The sequence below is a fragment of the Gopherus flavomarginatus genome, chromosome 12 (assembly GCF_025201925.1).
Source record: "Gopherus flavomarginatus isolate rGopFla2 chromosome 12, rGopFla2.mat.asm, whole genome shotgun sequence".
NCBI lineage: Eukaryota > Metazoa > Chordata > Testudines > Testudinidae > Gopherus > Gopherus flavomarginatus.
In genome coordinates, this window is record NC_066628.1 from 21,642,678 (window position 1) to 21,664,561 (window position 21,884).

The 21,884-nt window shown below is 43.9% G+C and overlaps 2 protein-coding genes and 3 pseudogenes across 2 annotated transcripts in view; 2 read left to right on the plus strand and 3 right to left on the minus strand.

The window, feature by feature from the left end:
* LOC127032480 (olfactory receptor 12D1-like) overlaps positions 1 to 21,884 on the plus strand; it is a 411,893-nt gene that overhangs the window by 305,701 nt on the left and 84,308 nt on the right. The gene's annotated exons all lie outside the window — the stretch shown is intronic.
* LOC127032614 (olfactory receptor 5V1-like) lies at positions 4,276 to 5,216 on the minus strand (annotated as a pseudogene).
* LOC127032485 (olfactory receptor 10A7-like) lies at positions 12,666 to 14,146 on the minus strand. Its single transcript, XM_050919802.1, has one exon. It carries the CDS (start codon positions 14,059 to 14,061, stop codon positions 13,096 to 13,098), a length of 966 nt encoding a protein of 321 aa, XP_050775759.1. The 5' UTR covers positions 14,062 to 14,146; the 3' UTR covers positions 12,666 to 13,095.
* Positions 18,992 to 19,931, minus strand: LOC127032521 (olfactory receptor 6C74-like; annotated as a pseudogene).
* The window catches only part of LOC127033070 (olfactory receptor 6M1-like), a 46,039-nt pseudogene continuing 44,123 nt past the window's right edge, over positions 19,969 to 21,884 (plus strand).

Sequence of the window (21,884 nt, forward strand, 5' to 3'; positions counted from 1 at the left end):
AAGCATTCTAACTCTAAAGACTTGGTCCTGCCTCATCACAGGGACTGGAACTGATGACTTCAGGAGGTCCCTTCCAGCCCAACATTTCTATGATTCTGTGATTTTGTTACTGACATAAACAGACAGTTAAGGGTTAAGAAGCTCAGCTAGCCTAGCTGACACCTGACCAGAGGAACCAATCGGGGGACAAGATGTTTCAACAGGAAGGAGGGAATTTCTTCCCTTGTTCTATTCATTAAGTTCTGTGCCAGAGTGAAAAGATCCAGGAATCAACTAGGGTAGTGAGTATTAGAGACGGAATGAATTAGCTTATGTTTATTTCCTTTTGTGACTTTGTCTTACTTGCATTAGAGGGATAATCAAATTGGGTTTTTCTTTTGTTTAACTAAGGTTTTTGCCCAGGGGAACATCCTCTCTGTTTTAAATCTGTTGTCTGTGAGAGCAGCTTACATGCTAATCTCAGAGGCATTTCTTTCACCCCTTTTCCTTAATTAGAAGTCTTCTTTTTAAGAACCTGATTGATTTTTTCCTTGTTTTAAGGTCCAAGGGGTTTGGATCAGTGTTCACCAGGAAATTGGTGGGGAAGTCTCTCAAGGTTACCCAGGGAAGGGTTACAGTACTTGGGAGGGAGATATTTTGAGGGGGAAGACAAAGTTTCCCAACTGACTCATAAACAGCTGTTTTAAATGATTTGGGTGGTGGCAGCATACTGATCTAAGCTGGTAATTAAGCTTAGGGGCTCTCATGCAGGTCCCCACATCTGTACCCTAAAGTTCAGAGTGGGGGTGAAACTTATGACAGTTACCCTGTTCAACAGGGGACCACAAATGGTCATCTAGCCCCACTACTGCTGTGGGGAGAGGGACTCGTAGCTGTGGCCAATTACCCCCTGCCTCTGGTGGAGTTTTAGTGCTGCGATGAGTGCTGGAGTCCACAGATGCTTGTGTGTTGACACAGGGAGGGCTAACGCCTTGCCATGCTTCTCCATGGGTGAACTGGAGTGAGGCAGGCTCCTGGGCTGTCTGCCTGGCACCATCCAGAAGAACTAGGGTCTAGCTTCATAAACTAGGCATGGGGACACTGAGTGTCACCAGACCTAACTTTTAGGTATCTGGAAAACCACTGGAAGTCTGGGATTCACAAAGGCTGAGTTCAGCTCTCAGGCTCCCTGTGCAATGAGTGGGAAATGACAGGTGCCTCAGAATGAGATTTGCAAAAGCCAGAACTCTGGTTGGGAAATCAGCTAGGGTAACCAATGGACACGACAAGGAGAGGAATGTGTGCTAAGCTCCGCCCCTCTCAGGCAGTTAACACCTACGCTTTTTTTTTGCAAGTGAGGGAAAGAGGCGTTCCCCCATAACTTTTAGCCTAATGGTTATGAGACGCACCTGGGATATGGGAGACCCCAGGTTCATATCTCTCATGCTGAGTGGCAGAAGGGATTTGAACAGCGATTTGCCACCTCTCAAACCACTGCCCTGTGGGATATTCTGACTGAGGGCTCACTCAATCCCTCCTGCTGGAGTCATTCCAGGGTGGATAAATAATGAAAGTCATTGGAGCAGGGGAACTGGATTCTGGGTCTCCCAGCTGAGTGCTGTAACCACTAGGCTATAGAGTCATTCTTGTGCTTGGTTTCTGTCTGTCTAGCCTACACAGAGCAGAGGGGGAATACTCCCTCTATATACATCTCTAGGGAAATAGCACCTGCTCAGCTGTAGGCCCCTTTTTTCCCCAAGGCCTCTTCTCCTATAGTAGGGATGCGGTAGCCCCTCTTCGAACGAATCTGAGGAGACCCTCCCCACTCCTGGAAATTCTGTGCTCAGATCAGGGCCTCAGAATGCCAGAAGCCTCCCAAATAAAAATAGACCCATGTGCAATGGACAAACCTCACTGCCTTCTCTGAGCTATTAGTGAGATGCTCAGATACTGTGGTGATGGGAGTCTTATAAGTAGCTATAGTTTCATAGACCAGAAGGGACCGTTGTGATCAGCTAGTCTGACCTCCCGTATAACACAGGCCAGAGAATTGCCCAAAATAATTTCTAGAGATCTTTTTGGGGAAAAAAAAATCCCATCATGATTTAAAAATTGTCAGTGATGAAGAATGTACCGCAACCCTTGGTAAGTTGTTCCAATGGTTAATTACTCTCAGTGTTAAAAATGCACACCTTATTTCTTGATGGCATAGATAGGATAGATTAGATAGATACTAAAGAATAATATGAAATCAATTTTATTTTATGTAACACCCTTTTAGACAAAATATACCCCACACATTTTGCAGAGAAAAAAAAATACATATAACAGGGTTAAATAGTACACAAAAGCAGAGAGAAATGAACATAATTAGTGTAAGTTAATGAGAAATAAACACAGGGAAATGAGAAATACTATAAGTAAACTTTCTGGTCACTTTGGGCTTGTTTATTACAGACTCCTGGGTGGGACTGGTGTGTCAGCAGAGCCCCATAGTGGCATAGCTACACCACCTGCCTGAATGACATAAGCTATACCATCAGACACATGCTTCTGTCAGCATAGTTCCTCTACATGATGGATTTTGGTGGCATAGCATGTCAGTGAGGGACAGGTGACTTTTTTCACACTCCTAGCCCACATAGCTATTTGGCAAACTTTGCAGTGTAGACCAGACCTTTCACAGTATTTCTCATCTAAAGATATGAAATGACTTTACAGACAAAAAAAAGTTGAGAAGTTTTGTTTTGTTTTTTGAAGGAGGCTAACTCCCAATGGGAGATGGACACTTACATTTCTTTGGCTCCCATGAAAATCCAAGCCTCAGCCTTTGAGGGAGTTAGGCAATAGGGAATGTTCAATTCACCCACTACTAATATGCACCCATATCAGGGATGGAGCATCAAATGAAACATGGCAGAGGCATTTACAGGCCTATGGGCTTTTACTCCCATGAGTGAAGGGATTCACGTGCATTGGCAGGAGGGGAGAGGGTGTAAGTCAATCCAACAATTACTTATGGCCATGATTTTCAAAGAGGCATAAAGGAGTTCATTGAAAAATCAATGAGAGTTGGGTTCCTAACTCCCTTAGACTCCCTCAGAAATCTGAGCCCACATGCTTAAGTAGTTGAAGGACTGGCCCAAAATTTCACTTTTTTAGTCAAATGTATATCATAGAATCATAGAAATGTCAGGCTGTAAGGGACCTTGAGAGGTCATCAAGTCCAGCCCCCTGTGCTGAGGCAGGACCAAGTGAACCTAGACCAGACCTGATAGATGTCTATCCAACCTGTTCCTAAAAACCTCCAGTGATGGGGATTCCACAACTTCCCTTAGAAGCCTGTTCCAGAGCCAGGGGTGGTTCCAGGCACCAGCACACCAAGCGTGTGCTTGGGGCAGCAAGCCATGAGGGGTGCTCTGCCGGTCGCCGCAAGGGCGGCAGGCAGGGTGCCTTTGGCGGCATGCCTGCGGAGGGTCCGCTGGTCCCACAGCTTCGGCAGAGCTCTCGCAGGCTGCCGCTGAAGGCCGCCTGCCTGCCGTGCTTGGGGCGGCAAAATACCTAGAGCCACCCCTGTCCAGAGCTCAACTCCCTTGAGAGTTAGAAAGCTTCTCCTAATAGCTAACCTAAATCTCCCTTGCTGCAGATTAAGCCCATTGCTGCTTTTCGTACCTTCAGTGGGCATGAAGAACAATTGATCCCTCTCATCTTTAGATGAGCCATTAACATATTTGAAGCCTGTTATCAGGTCCTCAGTCAGTCTTCTCTTCTCACCTTTTTTCACCTTTTTTCACCTTTCCACAAAGGTCAAGTTTGTTAAACCTTTTATCATTTGTGTTACTCTCATCTGGACTCTCTCCAATTTGTCCACATCTTTCATAAATATATGAAACATGTTCAAGGCCACATAGCAAAAAACAATATGTTTATAAATTAAGATTAATTGTAATGTTCTATTGTTGGATCCTTTCTCGAACCTTCCTAGTGATTAACCTTCACATTTCATAACATTTAACACCCTATAAAAGCTTTCATCCATAGATATGAAGGCTCTTTGCAACAGTCCTGGGGCTTCAACTCTGCTGCTCCAGCCCCTAGACCCATTCCCCTGGAAGAGTCATCAAATGCAACCTAGGATTCTGACTCCCGGTGTCCCCCTTTTCTAACCACTAAAACCCACTCCCTTCCCAGAAAGCAGAATAGAACCCAGGAGTCCTGACTCCCAGAACCCACATGTTCTAATTTACTACATCCCATTCATGGAAGTAGATACCGATGCCAGTATTCGTCATTCTCTTAGAAGAACATTTTCCTCACAAGGACCTTTTTCATGGCTCTCTTCACATCCTTGTTCCTCTGAGCATAGATCAATGGGTTTAACATGGGGGTGACGATATTGTACAGCAGAGAGATTAACTTGTCATTATCCAGTGAGTAGCTAGAGAGGGGTCTGACATAGGTGAAGATACAACTTCCATAGTAGAGCAGGACTGCAGTGAGATGTGACACACAGGTGGAGAAGGCCTTGCTCCTCCCCTCAGAGGAATGTATCTTCAGTATCTTTGAAACAATGTACCCATATGAAAGTCCAATGCACAGGGTGGGGCTCCACCCCAAGAAGATGCTGGAGACCAGTATCATGGTGATATTGAATGAGATGTCTCCACAGAAAAGAGCCAGCAGTGGTGGGATATCACAGTAGAAGTAGTTGATCCTGTTGGCCTCACAGAAGGGCAGCTGGATAGTGAGGAATGTGTGCAAGGCTGCATTGAGTGCACCACTAAGCCAGGAGACTGACACCAGCAGAACACAAAACTTCCTGTTCATGAGCAACGTGTAGCGCAGGGGTTTGCATATGGCCATGTAGTGGTCGTATGCCATGGTGGCCAGCAACATGCACTCAGCACCCACAAAAAAGAGGAAGAAGTAGAGTTGTGTTGCACACCTTGCATAGGAGATACTGCTCCTGCCTGAGACAAGGTGCACCAGCATCTGGGGGACAGCGGTGGTGGTCAGGCAGACGTCTAGGAGGGAGAGGTTTCCCAGGAAGAAGTACATTGGGGTTTGGAGACATGGTTCCACCAAGGAGAAGAAGACGATGAGCATGTTCCCCAAGATGGTAAAGATGTAGATGATGGTAAAGATGTTCCCCAAGACAGTAGGAAATGTAACCCCTGAATATTATGAAATCCAAAAAGGATGATTTCAGTTGGTGTGGTTCGATTCTCCATGACCACATCTTCACCTGGCTGCAGCAGAGATGAGAATGGTCTATAAACATGGGACAAGAAGTTATGATACAAGAATTTGCATATTTCACTTTGCTCACTGGCAGAACCAGGAGTCTAGAATTTCTTCCTACTAATCCTCTCTAACCATTAGATCCCATTTCCCTCTCAGATCCAATAATGGAGGCTAGACATCCTGATTCCCTGACCCTGATCTGGACCCTAGAACCTGCTTGCCTTCTGGAGCTTGTATTCGACCCCAGGAATGTCACTGCTACAGCATGCACCATTCCCAGGGCTGAAGAATGCTCATGGCTCCTAGACCTCACTGCCCTAACCACTACAATACACTCCCTCCCAGAGCCTGCAATATAATCCATGAGACCTGTCTCCAAGCCCCCTGTGCTAATCTACTAGACCTCACTCACCTGCCAAAACTTGGAATAGAAACCAGGAGTACTGGCTCCCAACCTCTGCTTCTCTAACCGATAGACCCTACTCACCTCTCATGGTTGAGAATAGAACCCAGGAGTCCTGATTCTGAGTCTCCCAGATCACTAAACAGCAGAGCTCACTCCCTTTCTGAGCTTGAGAGAGAACTCAAGAATCCTTCCCTCACTGGTAGATCACACGCCTTTACGAGTACCTGAAGGGGGACATAGGAATGTTCCTGATTGACCATCTTTGCTTTAACTCTTAGATACCAGTCTTTCCTTTAGCCAGGACTAGTGCTTGTGTATTGGAGAAAGTTTGTCCTTCCATGGACCATATCACACATATTCAAGTGATAAATAAAGGATTTTAATCTTCATGGACTGTAACTCTAGTCCTACAGTCAGAGGCATGGTACTGTGAAAACAGTGACAGTGGAGAGAAAGATTATTACCACTAGCTAGTAAAATATAAAAACAATCTAATCTTCATTTCTTTAGCTGCTATACATTTCCAGATTGCATTCAAAATAAACATTTTTAAAAAAGATAAAAGGATAAGTATGAAATCTATTTACCTGTCAAAGACATAGTAGGTTACAATGTCTTTCTACTAAAGAGCTAGATTCCACCCTCCACAAGAATTGTAAATTTCAATTAAATCAGATTAAGAGAGAGAGAGATGCACGTAGATGAAGAGTGAATAATTTGGTGAGATAGAATGATGAGGAGTGTACCTTATTTTTAATTAATTAAATATACAAAATATGCAATCATTTTATTCTTTCTTTAACTGCTTGACATTTCCACCATGCAAAGTATGGCAGTCCACTTCGTATTGGGATCCATTTGTTTTCAGTTTAGCTAAATGACCAAAATTGCAGTTTCTTGTGATTGCATATATGAAATCTACATGCCCCACAATGGCGTGGAAGGTTAATACAAGGCTTTACAGAAAAGCCATATTCTGCCTTCACAACACTGGAAAGTTTTGAATATTCCAACACAGAGACAAATGGTCAGACAGAGACAGAAAGAAACACACAAAAAGAGAAATGGGAAAATAATGTTATGACAAGCGCTTGCTACCCACCTGATTCTGATAGATTTGATACTGACTGTGAGACAGAGATGATGGTGATGGTGAAGATGATGATTATGAATGCTTTTATTAAAAGCATTAGTAAAAGATAGTGGTAAAATATAGAATCACTCTATGTTTTATTTTGATCTATTTTACGTTTCCAAATTTTCAGCATACAAAGTGCCAAAATCCAATTGATACATTAGTTTTCTCCTTACCTAAATCAGAAAGATTATACTCTCTCACGTTTGCAAATTAGCTGTACATTCAGAAACAAAAGCACAACATAAATAAAATGTTTATATTCAAAATTTCTGTGCCCTTCAGACACTACAGAAGAGTGAAATTGTGTACCCCATAGCACCAGAAAGTTTCATATAACTCACTAAAGCGAGAAATGGTGAAATAGACTAGATAGATGAAGGAGATTCAAAACATCCATGAAAGAATGAACATTCACAATCATTATAATAGCTATAGTAATATGTGAAATGCCTCTCACCTACCAGTTCAAATAAACAAATGATGCTGGTTCTGCATTACTAACAATGGAGACCTTGAAGGAGAACTTAAATATATATTCTTTAAAAGGACGCTTGAGAACACATCCCTAGAGCATTTGTGTTCAAAGGTGAAGCTGCTTTGGGTGGAATTAGAGTGGGGAGGAGAGGGAATGGAAGGGAGATATTGTCAGTTTGTTCTCTGGTGAAATAACTGTAACTGTACTGTGTAATGGTGATGCAAATTGTATTTGGAAATAGTAGTGTTCATGTTGATGTACGTCTATACCCACTGATATCCAAAGCCAGATTGTGGCTCTTTGGAGTGGAGCATAGATCACAGCCACTTTTCTGGTGTCTTTGACAATTTCTGCAGAAATAAGCATCTAATCCCTATGGATGGAAAATAAACGCTCCATATACGACCCTGATAAAGGACCCTATAGAGCTGTGAATGGAAAGAGGTCTTGAGCATCTACAATTCTTAGGGGTCATTTGGAATCCCCAGAGAAAAATATCTATTCTAACATCATTTAAATCAGTAGATTTATGCCAGGGATGAATTTTGATTCCATTACTTCTCAGATAGGGTGGTAACTCTGAAACCTACTGATGAAATATTGGACGAGATTTTCAAACTTGTTTTTCCTAATGGTAAGAACTGAGACTGGGATTTTCAAAGAGGCCCAAGGGAGTTAGGAACCCAGCTAGCTTTGCACTATGTCCACTGGAAACTGGGTGCTTAACTCCCTGAGGTCCTTTGAAAATCCCAGCTACAGATTTTTATTTGAGCAACTTCATATCAAATTCTATTTTGACCATTTGACAGCATAAACTTTTAAATGCTTATTGGATTTGGAGTAGAGTATGGTATTTTAGTTGGAGGCTGAGATATGGGTGTGGTGTGAGCAGAGACATCAGACTCCATTTGCCTTAGCAGAGAAGTAGAGAATGCACTATTGCCATAAGATCCAAACATTATTAACTTTTTCCTACGGTCTATCCTAGGCTGCTCTGGAAATCAGAGGACCAAGACCTCTATGAATTCAAGTCACCTCCACAGCTGATCAAGCTTCAGTAGCATATCACCACTTTTCCCCATTCCAAAACCTCTCTTTCAGGAAGAACCACATATGCTTTAGGGAGTCAATAGGACTTATTTGTACCCTGTGATGTGTGACTAAATTATGACATGTAGATATAATAGTGTGAGGTTCTTTACAAAATTTTTAATTAGGGGTGAATTAGAGCCTAGAGAATTTAGTTTTGCCTTGAATCTGCAAGAAGGGAGTAACATCCCCAAATGGAATTTAGCAGGGTTGACAGAAAGAATTTGACAAAGTTATAAGCAACTGCAAACAGAGATGTAATGGGGTTGGGGTTCTCAAACCTAGTGAGGGCCCTTGGTTGAATGTGTCCAGGCTTGCACTTTCTTTCACTGTAGCCCTCCTTGGGCTCAGGTCCTTAATTAGTCCTGTAATCTATCAGTGGTCTTGGCCTTGGTGTTGAGCCATACTCTCAGGGGTTTTCCACAGGAGGCAATGTCCTCGCCCTCCCTGGGCCACCAAAAGTTCCATTTCCCTTCTGGGGTGCCTCAAAATCCAGGCTACTACTCCCCCAGTGGCTAATAGGGGTGGGGGAACCGAGGCCCATCCACTACTCTGGGTCACAGCCCAGGGACCCTGTTGAGAACAGCCATTCACTGTGTCTCTTTACCTAAGTCATACCGCCGCTTTAATTCCTCGGGCCACTTCCCTACAGCCCTGTAGCTTCTTCACCCTTACCTCAGGACCTTGTCTGAATAAGGTCGCAGCTACCAGCCTAGAGTTCCTTCTCACTCCCTCGGCCAGCCACACACCATCCACGCTCCACCAGGCCCAGCAAGGAACAGACTCATTCTGGCCCTGAAGCTCTTCTTTTACAAGCCTGCTGGGCCCTGATTGGCTGTGTCCCACATAGCCCTTCTAGACAGCTTGGAGGATCCTCCCCACTGCCTTTTTCAAGGGCAGGGTGTGGCAGGGCCATGAGGTCTTGAGCAGGGGTGCAGTTTGTAAAAGGACAATTTCTTCTGTTGGCCTAGCTACTATTTCTCAGAGAGGTGGATTTATTACATCAATGGATAAACTCATTCCACCGACAAAGTATGTGTCTATGCAGTAGCAACACTACTGTGTGGCTGTAGTATTGACATGTGCAAATCTTCAATGGAGCAGGGAGACCTGGGTCTCCGGAGAACGCATTGGCCTCTAGGCTATAGAGCTATTCCCACTCTGTCTATACCTTCTCGGACTCTACACGGCTAATTTCTAGGACATTCTCCTGGGATACCCACATTCCACTCCCTGCTCCAATGAAGATTTCAGTACATACACAGAGTAGTACAGCTTGAACAAAGGAGATTGAGAGACACCTCTGAGCACACCTATCAGATTAGACCCCCACAAGTGAGATAGTTGAGGGAGCACCAAGTTTGTAAATGCCACTGGGGAGTTGGCATGAGTCAGGGCTGAGCTGCTCAGTGATGTCAGTAATTTGATGGCTTCCCACAAGCCCACTAGCCAAATGTAGGCACCTCTGGGACTTTACTGGTGGAAACTTAGGCACCTGAGGACATTAGGCAACTATCGGGCAGGAGTTTCATGACTGTCAATGGTGTGTAAATGTTGGCCTTAGGAACCTAAGTTGGGCAGTAAGGCACCTAAATCCCCCTGGTGAATATAGCCCTAAGTCTAAATTTAGATGGTGTGGTTGCAAAGAAAACCTAGCAAATATGACCTGAGTGAAACCCCTGTGGCAATGTCTGAGTATGCAGAGAGCCTGAAACAAAGGCTCTGAAATGTGAACTGCCTCATTTATTTCAATGGGTGCTCTTACAACCTGGCCTTGCCCTCCCCCTGGTCAGACATCAGTCTGTTGTACTCAAACCCAAACTATGGTTCCCATGTGATTCTAACCCCTCTTGGTCTAGATAGTGACTGGTCACTATCTCTAGCTCTGGGTTTCTTTTAGGCATATTGCCAGGTGAGGACCCCCTGCATGACGCCCTTCTTGGGCAGTGGGAGTCTGCAGTCCAACTGTCTTAGACCACAAAACAACTGACTCATTTCTCATTACTCCCCCAGTGGCTAATAGGGGTGGGGGAACCCAGGCCTGTCCACTACTCTGGGTCACAGCCCAGGGACCCTGTTGAGAACAGCCGTTCACTGTGTCTCTTTACCTAAGTCATACTGCCGCTTTAATTCCTCGGGCCACTTCCCTACAGCCCTGCAGCTTCTTCACCCTTACTTCAGGACCTTGTCTGAATAGGGTCCCAGCTACCAGCCTAGAGCTCCTTCTCACTCCCTCGGCCAGCCACACACCATCCACGCTCCACCAGGCCCAGCCCACCAGTTACTTATACCCAATCCCCCTCACCTGGCAGTGGGAGCCCAGACATATCCTTTAGGGACAATGCAGCAGGAAAGCAAGAGACGCAAACACTTTACAACACAACGCCAGAGGAACAGAACTTAGGAGAACAACATCCTCAAGGCACTCCTCTCAGTCTGATCTCACCACCCCTGGTTCTGGTCAGCATCCTTAAGTGATGCTGAGTCTCACAGCCACGTCCTATTTCCAGGTGCTTTTGCTGAGGGAACTTCCCAGCCCCAAATCCTGCCCCTGTTTGCTTCTGTGTAGTGAGTCAATCAAAGTCTGCGGACCTGCCAGCAGAAAACCCATTGTTCCAGGACAGAAGAATCAGTATGCATTGATGGCCAGTGATGGATCTCTCCCTGTGAGTGATTTCCAAGGCATCCTGCACTCTAGCAGGGGCAGCAGTGCTCAGAAAGACTGATGCTGTCAGGATGGGCCACTTTTTCACTAGCATCTGGATGTTCTAAACCAACAAGGAGGTTACAATGGAAAACAAAGGTCTCAATGAAGGAAACAATCACAAAATTGCTAAAGCACACAGGCATGCTATGTCACCAGCCCTGTACAAACCTATCTCTGCATTCACAAATTCTTTGTGAGTGAATTTCCCAGGTGTTTTTGTTTTTGTTTGTTTTTTTTTTTAACAGAAAATGCTGTTGGTAGGAGATTAGAAGTCATTTAGGCAGTTGTAGTTGTCAGACATTCATAGAAATGTAGGGCTGAGAGGGACATTGAGAGGTCATCAAGTCCAGCCCTCTGTGCTAAGACAGGAACAAGTAAACCTGGAGCAGCCCTGCTAGGTGTTGTCCAACCTGCTCTGAAAAACCTAAAATGATGGGAATTCCACAACCTCCCTTGGAAGCCTGGTCCAGAATTTAACTGCCCTTCTAATTAGAAAGATTTTCCTAATCTATAACCTACATCTTCCTTGCTACAGATTAAGATCATTGCTTCTTGTTTTATCTTCAGTGGACATGGAGAACAATTTATCATCGTCCTCTTTATATCAGCCCTTAACATACTTGAAGACTGTTGTCAGGTCCCACCTCAGCCATTTTTTTTTTTAAGAGTAAACAGGCCAAGTTTTTTTAACCTTTCTTCCTGTCAGGTTTTTGAACCCTTTGATCATTTTTGTTGCTCTCCTCCAGACCATTGCTTCTTGTGGGGCAAGTGGCGCAATTTGCCCCAGTCCCCGGGACCCACAGGGGCCCCCACGAGAATATAGTATTCTATAGTATTGCAACTTTTTTTATGGAAGGGGCCCCTGAAATTGCTTTGCCCCAAGCCCCTGAAACCTCTGGATGGCCCTGCTCCAGACTCTCTCCAATTTGTCCACATCTTTCCTAAAACATGGATGTAATAAAATACAGACCAGACTCTAAATGTGACCTGCCCTTCTGGATGCCTCTTGAGTAAGCTGCCCCTTTCTGAGATCCTTCTCCAGCTCCAGGAGTGAACTCCTTCCATGTGGCCAGCTCATGCCCCTACTTCTCTCTGGGGTGGGATCCAGAAATCCAGCCACACTCCAATGGGGTTGCCAGTTTCCCCCTTCATGGGTGCCAACCCCATTACCTCTCAGGTCCAGATGTTCTTGCACTCTGCCAAAGTTCCCCATTGGGACCCTGTGGTCAGGAATAATTTGCAGTGACACAGAAACAAGAGTATTTGTCCAAAACGTGCAAAGTGCTTAGAGAAGCAGATTTTTAAAATAACAAAAAGACCTACAGGACCGATTGTCTTCCTTATGTTTGACATTCCCCTCCAGCCCCTGGGTAGACATGACCCATCCTGTTCTCTCTGGGCACCAAGTTACAGCTTGACCACTGCAGTTCCTGCCTCTCACTATGTCTGTATGTCTGTCTTCATCCTGTTGGCTCTGGGTCATTTTGTCAGGTTCCAGCAGAGCCAATCACTTCTTTTTTAACCCTTCAGGGTCTTTTGATCTCAGCCCTAGCCTTAGGAAGAGTAAAACATCCTAACATTGATGGTGCCAGCCAGGTGGTTCTTCCCCCAGTTGATGACTCAGCCTATTATTGTCTTAACCCTCTGAAGTGGGTACCTCAGAGACTGAATTACCCTTCATGGATTCCTTAACAGCACACTTTACAATCTCCTTTGCTTTAACATTACACAGTCATAGAATTACAGCGTCAGAAGAGACCTCAGAAGGTCATCTAGTCCACCCCCGTGCTCAAAGCAGGACCAATTCCCAGACAGATTTTTGCCCTGGATCCCTGAATGCCCTCCTCAAGGATTGAGCTCACAACTGTGGGTTTAGCAAGCTCATGCTCAGACCACTGAGCTACCCCCTCCCAATCAGATGCCAATATAGAGCTAAAAAGGGAAACCAATTATACATCATATTGTTAGGCAATAATACAGACATTTTCCAACTTTGTGACACCTCCCAAGTTGAGACACTTCAATGGGGCTCAATGATCAGAAAAAAACAACTGTATTTATGAGAACAAAGAAATGTTACTCCTGGTCAAGAATTTCCTCAGAGCCTCCTTGACTTCTTTGTTCCTCAGACTGTATATGATTGGGTTGAATGTTGGAATAATGACCGTGTACAACAGGGCGAGGGCTCGATCGGTGTCCACAGAGACATTGGAACTGGGCCTCATGTAGGTGATAAAGGCACTGCAGTAGAATATTATGACTGTGATTAGGTGTGAAGAGCAAGCGGAGAAAGCTTTGTGTCTCCCCTCACCTGAGTGCATCTTCAGAATGGTGCAGATGATGCTTGCATAGGAGGCGATGATTAAGATTAAGGGGACTATTGTGAACACCATAGTGAGAAAGGAAATAATGGCATTGATGAGCGATGTGTCTGTGCTCACCATCCTAAGCACTGGGAGGACGTCGCAGAAGAAGTGGTTGATTTTATTCGGCCCATGGAAGGGTAATGTGAATATGGCTGCCGTTTGCTCACATGCCACTAATTTGCCCACAATCCAGACCATAGCTGCCAAGCTTAGGGTGACCTTTCTGCTCATGATGAGTGAGTAACGCATGGGGTTGCATATGGCAACATACCGGTCATAGGACATAACAGCCAGCAGGCCACATTCTGTGCTGCCAAAGAAAATGTAGAAGTACATCTGGACTGCACAGCCTAGGAAAGAGATAGCCTGCTTTTCTGACAGGAGGTTGGTCAAGGTCTTAGGGACGACCACTGAAGTGTAGCAGATCTCCAAGACTGACAAGTTCCTGAGGAAGAAATACATGGGGGTGTGGAGGGCCAGGTCAGCAGCTGTGACAGCGATGATGATGCCATTTCCTGTCAGTGTGAAGAGGTAGATGAGTAAGATGAGGACAAAAAGAAGGGGCTGTAGATGCTGGAGGTCTGAGAAGCCCAGAAAGATAAACTCTGTCACTGCTGTTAGGTTTTCTTCCATAGCTCGGTCCTGTTGAGACCACATAGGTATTTAGATCCCTCTCAGGGGTTTGCATGGTATCTCATAATAGATAGAAAGATAGATTAGGTAGAATAACAGTTACGCAATCAGCTTCACCCTATCCCCTTTCTCATCTCTCTATGTTCACACAGCTCATGTATTCTATCCCTTGGATCTTACTCATCTCTAGTTGGTGATTCTGACACCCTGTCCCACACTCACCTCAGGAACGGACATTGGTAGCTGCTGTGTCCACTCCAGAGGGGGAGTTGGGCCACACCTGAGCGGCACTGCGACCCCGTGCACTTGGTCACAATGCCTGGCTGGGTACAGCCCAGCAGGACAGGCACTGCAGGAGTCACCACTGCAGAGTGATCCATGGACACACACAAAAAGTCATGAACAGATGGGAAAATCACTGTGTCTGTGACTTCTTTCCCATTGTGACAGACATGCAGCCCTATGAATGATTATTAAATAGCACCCCCACATGTGTTCCCACTTCCCTACCTCACACAGTGCCATCCCATTAATGAGAATGAGATACTAGAGTGTTGAGAGAATAAACACTAGACAAACCAACAACAAACAGCCCAGACACATGGCTGGTCTTTTCTAACCTTACACTTCACTGCCAGCAAATGTGGTTAGATTTACCTCTCACGTTACTGGAACACAGCTGGACCAATTTCTGTTCTTCTTGACAGATAAGATTCTCCAGTGTGTCTGTGGGACTCTCAAATCTGGGTGAGATGAGAGAGAATCCTGTAGATGAATATATTTTAGGTATCATTGAAAATGACACTGCAAATAGAGTCGATAGGCAGATAGATGAATCATTCATTACTATTAGTTACCTTGATAGAAAGACATTATGCATAATACCTTTGAAAAGACAAAGAGAACAAAATTAAGAACAATTCTGTAGATTAGATACATAAGAGTAAATTAGATTGAGTGATTAGATGAGAGAAAGAGAGAGAGAGTGAAAGAGATTGTATATTTTTCTTTCAATTCTGGAGATAATTTAGGTGTTGATGGCTCCATAAAATGAACTTGGGGTCATAATAGTAAAGAAGAAAAATGCCTCAGACTGTCCCACAAATACCTTACTCTGAGCAGTCAAATCTTCCCACTTCTGAGCAGTTCCATCATTTCTGAAACTGACTTATCTTGACCGAGAAGCTTCTCTGCTAGTGAATCTCAGACATCAGTCCTTTCTGTACTGTTCAGTGACTACTGGGATAAAATCCCCAGGGTTATTTCTGACTATGGGTGCCTAAGAGAATTTTTAATTGTATTCTGTTTGTAAGCACTTTGATCAATTAAATCAACTCAGCAATAAAGAAACTACCATTAAATTTAGAGATGGTCCAATCCAAATTGCAATGTCAATCGTTCTTGTTGATCAAGGTCAGAATATTGGTTTACTCTCAGTTCTCCAAGCATTTACAGTAGACATATTCTTCATCATGATTAAGATGTGTTTGTTGCAATAAGGGTCTGAGACCTTAGAGCCTAGACGATTTATTTAAGCTTCTTAGGAACAGGCTCCTGAAGGACATGTAACAAGGATGTATAAATTGTATCTAGAAATGTCAAGAACAAATATAACTGATAGGTAGGCCAAAAGCTTTTAGCACTAATTGCCAGTGATCTCAACAGCATAGATCTTGGTGGAACTGGTGTGAAGTTTGACTAGTCTTTAAGGAGATATGTTGTTCACTTCATCATGATCTCAACATCCAACTGGGAACAAATTGCCCCTCCACCTCCACCACCCCCGTTGGCACTCTCAGGATGGAGCTGAGAACTCACTGGACCATGGGTAGTTATTAACTCCCCTCTTATCCCTAGAGTGACTTCTTAAAGACAGAGTTGAGGCACACTGGTCAAGAGTGTGTGTAGGGAAATTCACAGTGCCATTTCCATGCTGTAATAGATCTACAGAAAGCCAAGGACAGCATCCTCCAGGGATGTCAGCTCTTCCCACCATTGATTTTTAAATCTCCAGTTCACATCTATCCCCTGGCAGACGTGACTCTAATTTGTTACCACATGATGGCTGCTTGTTGTCTCATGTGAAATGTATGCAGTGGTTCTCAGACCAGCTCCCAGAGGACAAGTCACGGACTTTGAACTAGCCTGGGACACATGGATGCACGCTCCCCAAGGCAGGGCTGAATCAGGTTAGTGGGACAGTGTGCTGGAACTGTCAGCACTTCAGCCATAGCCTGAGCTGTTTGATGGGTCACTGGAGGAACTCTGTCCTCCTGTGCAGAGTTGCATTATTGCCTTGTTTTATAAGGTTTTTCTTCACCTTCCTCTGAGACATCAGATCTTTGAAATTGACAAAGTTATGATACTGATGGCAACAGTCTCAGACTTTAGAGATAAACTTTTGTTAACCGTGATTTTTGCCAATCATGATTATTAAGAAGAGGTGGTATATGAATAATAAAACCTCTGATTTTTGCATTAGAATATCAAGGTTAGAAGGGACCTGAGGAGGTCATCTAGTCCAACCCCCTGCTCAAAGCAGGACTAATCCCCGTCACATTTTTACCCCAGTTCCCTGAATGATCCCCTCAAGGATTGAACTCACAACCCTGGGTTTAGTAGGCCAATGCTCAACCACTGAGCTATCCCTCCCCCAATTTATAAATATGTGTGTGAATAACATAGTAAGGATACTTCTCCAATGACCTGAGAGAAGTCTGTTCCAAGAAGATTGACTGTTTATAGCAGGTAGCTGAGTATCAGCTTTTCTGGATTCAATTCCTAGCTCTGAGAGAGGAGTGGATATAGCAGTTAAAGTGTGTTGGGTGGGTGGCTTGGGGGCAGATGGGAGTTAAGATTTTTAGAGAACAGGGCACATCAGGGAGCTGGTTCTGAGTATGTATGTATTTCATAATCTCTCTCTTCCTTTCTGTGGAGGCCAACTGTCTTCTTTAATTGACAGCTCTTCAGAGAAGGGACCAAATTTTCAATTATACCCTTATTATGGGCAGATCAATAGATTCCCTGTCCTGTTTGGATCATCTGAGCATGGATATCACTTTCTACATGTTTGTAGACTTGGATTTTCAAAGGATCCTAGTGGATTTAGGCTCAAAAATGCAATTCAAAACCAAGGGGAGTTGGGTGACTGACAATCTCAGCCTTTAATATTTTAGCCATATCATCAAAGTCTACAAAAATGACCGAATGACCATAGACTGGTGGACAGAGTCTGTGACTGGTTTCATTCCCCTGAAGAAAGTCTCAGTTTTCAACAGACTGGGAAGGACTAAAGAAAGAGATTCTTTTTTCTGGGACATGATTCCTTTAAAACATGAAGGCGAAGACTCACAATCATCCAACTCCTATTGATTTGAATGGCATTTGAGAGCTTCCTCAGTTAGAATTTTGTGAAATTCCAAGTGGGCTGTTGTCAATGTAGTTATGGAATACACATCTTGTACACCTTGACAAATTTCTTCACACCCATCCCTCAAACTTTTCACACTCTAGATGTCAAAATTGGTTCTTGCCCCTCACTGCTGGTTGGTCAGGGGCCAGTGCTAAGAGACTTGTTTGGGGAAGTGCTAAGAGGGGCATAATGTAGGTCCTGCACCCAATGAGCATCTGCTCTGGGGCACAGGCAGGAATTTTGGTGGTAGTTCCTCCTCTCTCCTTGACCAATCAGCACTGAAATACCGAAATCACAGTTGTCAATATCTCCTGAAACCACGCTTCCCAGGGTATGCTTTTTGAGTGTTTGGTTTTATCTCCAGCCCCCATGACACCTCCTGCATCCTACCCACACTCCCACCTGTCTGTCGGTCTCAATCTAGGGCTCCATGCATGTTCCAAGGGAGCATGAGCCAATTGGTGGGGCTTTGTGGTCAGTGGGGCCCCCAGACCCAACCAAGAAGGTATCTAGGTCAGAATCCTGACCTCTAGTCAGTCAAGTGTTGACAACTTTTGCATCCTCAATCTATTTTGAAAATCACCACCTGAATAGATAGAGTCAATAGGTAAATAGATGAGTCATTTATTTCAATGACAAGTGTCAGAGATGTAGCCATGTTAGTCTGGATCTGTAAAAAGCAACAAAGAGTTCTGTGGCATTTTATAGATTAACAGACATATTGGAGCATAAGCTTTCATGGGTGAATATTCACATGCATCTAACAAAGTGAGTTTTCACCCACGAAAGCTTATGCTCCAATACGTCTGTTAGTCTATAAGGTGCCACAGGACTCTTTGTCGCATATTTTGATGAGTTAGCTTGAGAGAGATAATGATGCACAGTCCATTTCACCATGATTGCACCATCGCACTGGCACAATATATGTACCCCATAATCACTCCTACATGACTGTCATTTATTTCATAGTCTTTACTATTTATTACTCATATTTCAGGATCAACGAGGATCCCCGGTAATAGACCAAGACAACATGGGCTAGATTCACAAAGGGACATAGATGTTCCAGTGCTGATCATTGAAGCAGCTGACTTTTAGTACCTAGAAATTCACAGGGATTCACAAAGCCTCAGTTTATCCACTCAACTCCCTATACAATGAAAGGGGAAAGGTAGGCACCTAAAAATGGGATTGACAAAAGCCAGCATGCTCAGGGGTTTCTTATCTAGGCTAGCCAATGGGAGATTCCAGGGAGGTGCCTATCTGTCAGCTGTGAACACTTTCTTGGGTTAAAGCATCAAAGGTGTTTTTTGCAAGAGGCCTGGGGAGTGAGAAGGATGTCTTATTCATCACTCTTAGCTCAGCCATTTGGGTACTCAACTAGGAGGTGAAAGATCCAGCTTCAATTTCCCCCTCTGCCTTAGGAGAAAAGGGATTTGAACAGGGAACTACCACTTCTTAGGAGAGTACTATAACTTAGAAGAGTACTATAACTATTACTCTTGTTTAATTTCCCCTTCTTTTCCCCTCACAAAAACCCATTCAGAAGTTAATATGCTTCCTTGACAAGTTCATGCTTCTCTTCAAGGCTGTCCTCAGGGAATCTTTCATCTGCTGGTTCCTCATGCTGAAGATGAAGGGGCTCATGAGAGGGGTCACCACTGTGTTGAGCAGGACCACCAGCTTGTTGAGCGAGATTTCGCTGCCAGAAGGCCGGACATACATGAAGATGCAGCTGCCATAGCCCATGGTGATGATGATGAAGTGGGAGGAGCAGGTGGAGAAAGCCTTGTTGCGTCCTGAGTGGGATGTTATCCTGAAGATGGTGGCAACAATACAAGTGTAGGACACCACCGTCAGGATCAAGGAGCCCAGCAGGATGGCGGAGGAGGTCATGAAACTCAGCAGCTCCACAAAGCTCGTGTCCACACAGGACAGCTTGACCAAGGCCAAGCTGTGGCAGAAGAAGTGGTCAATCTGGTTGGCATTGCAAAAGGGCAGGGTGATGACCAGGATGGTGGGGATGATGGTGGCCAGGAACCCCGTTGCCCATGACCCCACCGCGAGCTGGAAGCAGAGCTGAGCATTCATGACCATGGTGTAGTGCAGTGGGTTGCAGATGGCCACATAGCGATCATAGGACATAACGGCCAGAAGGACAAACTCACTGCAGCCCAAAAGGAAGTAGAAGTAGCACTGAGTGATACAAGGCAGGTAGGAGATGGACCTGTCACCTGTCAGAAAGCTGGCAATCACCTTGGGTAGGACAGAAGATGTAATAAGGATCTCCAAACAGGAGAGGTTCCAGAGGAAGTAGTGCATGGGGCTGTGGAGGTGACGGTCTAAGAGGATGATGGTGATGATCATGATATTGCCAGACAAGATCAGCAAGTAAGAAGCCAACAGCAATGAGGCATTCCAGAGGGCGGGAGTAGAGGAAGCCAATGAGGATGAATTCGGTCACGGTCGTTTGGTTCCGCATGGCTACATTGGATCTATCTGTGAGGAGTAGAGGGAAGATGGAGGGAATAGAGAATAATGTGTCAGATGAACAGGAGAAAAGAAAAGTAGAAAAACAGAAGAGTAGAGAAGAGGAAAGAAAAGATCAGAAGAGAACATAAAAGAAAAAGGAAGAGAGATAAGGAGGAAAAATGATAAACTGTAGAGGAAGAAAGCAAGGGTGAAATAAGAAAAGTGAAGACGACAAAAGAACAATACATCAAATAAAAATTTACCTTGTGGGCAATGGATGGGATGGGAAGAACAACAACAAGTCAATGTGAGCAGGGAAGGGAAGACAATGAGAAGAGGAAACAAATGGCAAACAGAAGAGGAAAGAAAATTGGAGGAGAAAAAAGCTCCAAAAATAAAGAAGAGCAGAACTGGGTGGAATTGTTTCCCTGGGCAAATTTTTTACTTTTTTTGGTGTGTGGAGGAGAGAGGGGAAGAAAAAAGAAAAGTTTTCAGCTGAAAACTCTTCAAAATTTCTGGTTTTTATTTTCTTAATGAAAAGTCAAAAATTGTCCTCAGAAAGCAGACACCTACCACAAAGGTTTTAGTTTAATTGAAAACTCATTATTTTTTTTTGTCAAAAAACAGTTTTGATAGAAATATTTGGACTAGCCTTAAAAATAAGGAAAGAAAAAAAAAGTAATAGGAGTGAGTGGGTGAGATTCTGTGGCTTGCGTTGTGCAGGAGGTCAGATTAGATGACCATAATGGTCCCTTCAGACCTTAAGTCTATGAGTCTAAAAGAAAGGAGAAGTAAAATTAAAATAAAGGAACAGAGAAAAACAATAAAGGAAAGGAGAGGGTGAAAATGAGAGGAGAGAAATGAAGAAAGAGAATAAAAAGGAAAGGAGAAAAATATAGGAAACAAAAAAAAAGGCAGGAAAGAAAAAAACAAAAAAGAAGAAAAAAAGATGAGTGAAAGAAAAGAAAGGAGAGAAAGGAAAAAGGGAAAATGAAAATATAAGAAAAACTTTATCAAAACAGAGATAAAATATATTTAAAAAAGGAAAGAGAAGAGGGAAAAGAAAAACAAGAAAAGGAAATAAATAAACAGAAAGGGGGGCAGAACAGCTACTCACGTTAGTTTAGGTCTGTGATGTTAAGAAGATACCATAAAACCAAGCCGGCTACACACAGATTGAGCCCTGTGCCTCAGTCATCACCAACTACTGTAAAACAAATTCTTGTAGAGTAATTTTTTAAATTCTAGTCCCTGCTCTTTTGGATTAAATAATAAAGTAGTTTATTCTGAACTTCTTCAGAGACTGAAAAGTAGTAATCATTCTGATTTTTCCCTTCATGTCAAGCCGTGAGAAGCCCTCAAACAGCACCTGCAACATCAGGATCCTTTAACTTGTCCAGCGGGTATTGTCGCATCTAAGCGAATTCTACTTTCATATGTTGACTCTAGTTCTTCTGGTCTCATAATCTACTTGCCATTCTCTGTGAAGCAAGTCTGCCTCAACTGGGTGAGGCTGATTAGTTTTAATGATCACAGGTACCCTAGGGGATCCACTCACTGGAGAATCCCAGATCCACTTTTTGAGATGTACATGGAAAGATAAAAAATCATGACACTTTCCAGGAAATTTTAACTAGGTTACCATCTGTGAACCCAATTACTAGTATCTTTCAGAATGTTTTAGCCTTTGCCCATATGTCATCGACTCATTTGTGATGGCAGAGACCTTTAAGGTGCAATTTAATTCATTTCATGTGCCTCCTACCATATAATTATTGTATTCCTTACACTTCTTTGGTACGCAGTACAGTCCAGTGGGTTATGCACTGTTCTGGGAAACAGGAGATGTTCACTTCTAATTATTTGTATTCCATTTGCTCAGGGCAGCTCCCTTTAGCAGCTAGACCCAGATCCAGAAAAGCATTTAGGTGCCTAACTACTGCTGTGACAATTGGGCCTGTCA

Excerpts from the sequence above, each read along its gene's own strand:
- LOC127032485 (XM_050919802.1), bottom strand. The coding sequence starts at position 14,061 with ATGTGGTCTCAACAGGACCGAGCTATGGAAGAAAACCTAACAGCAGTG.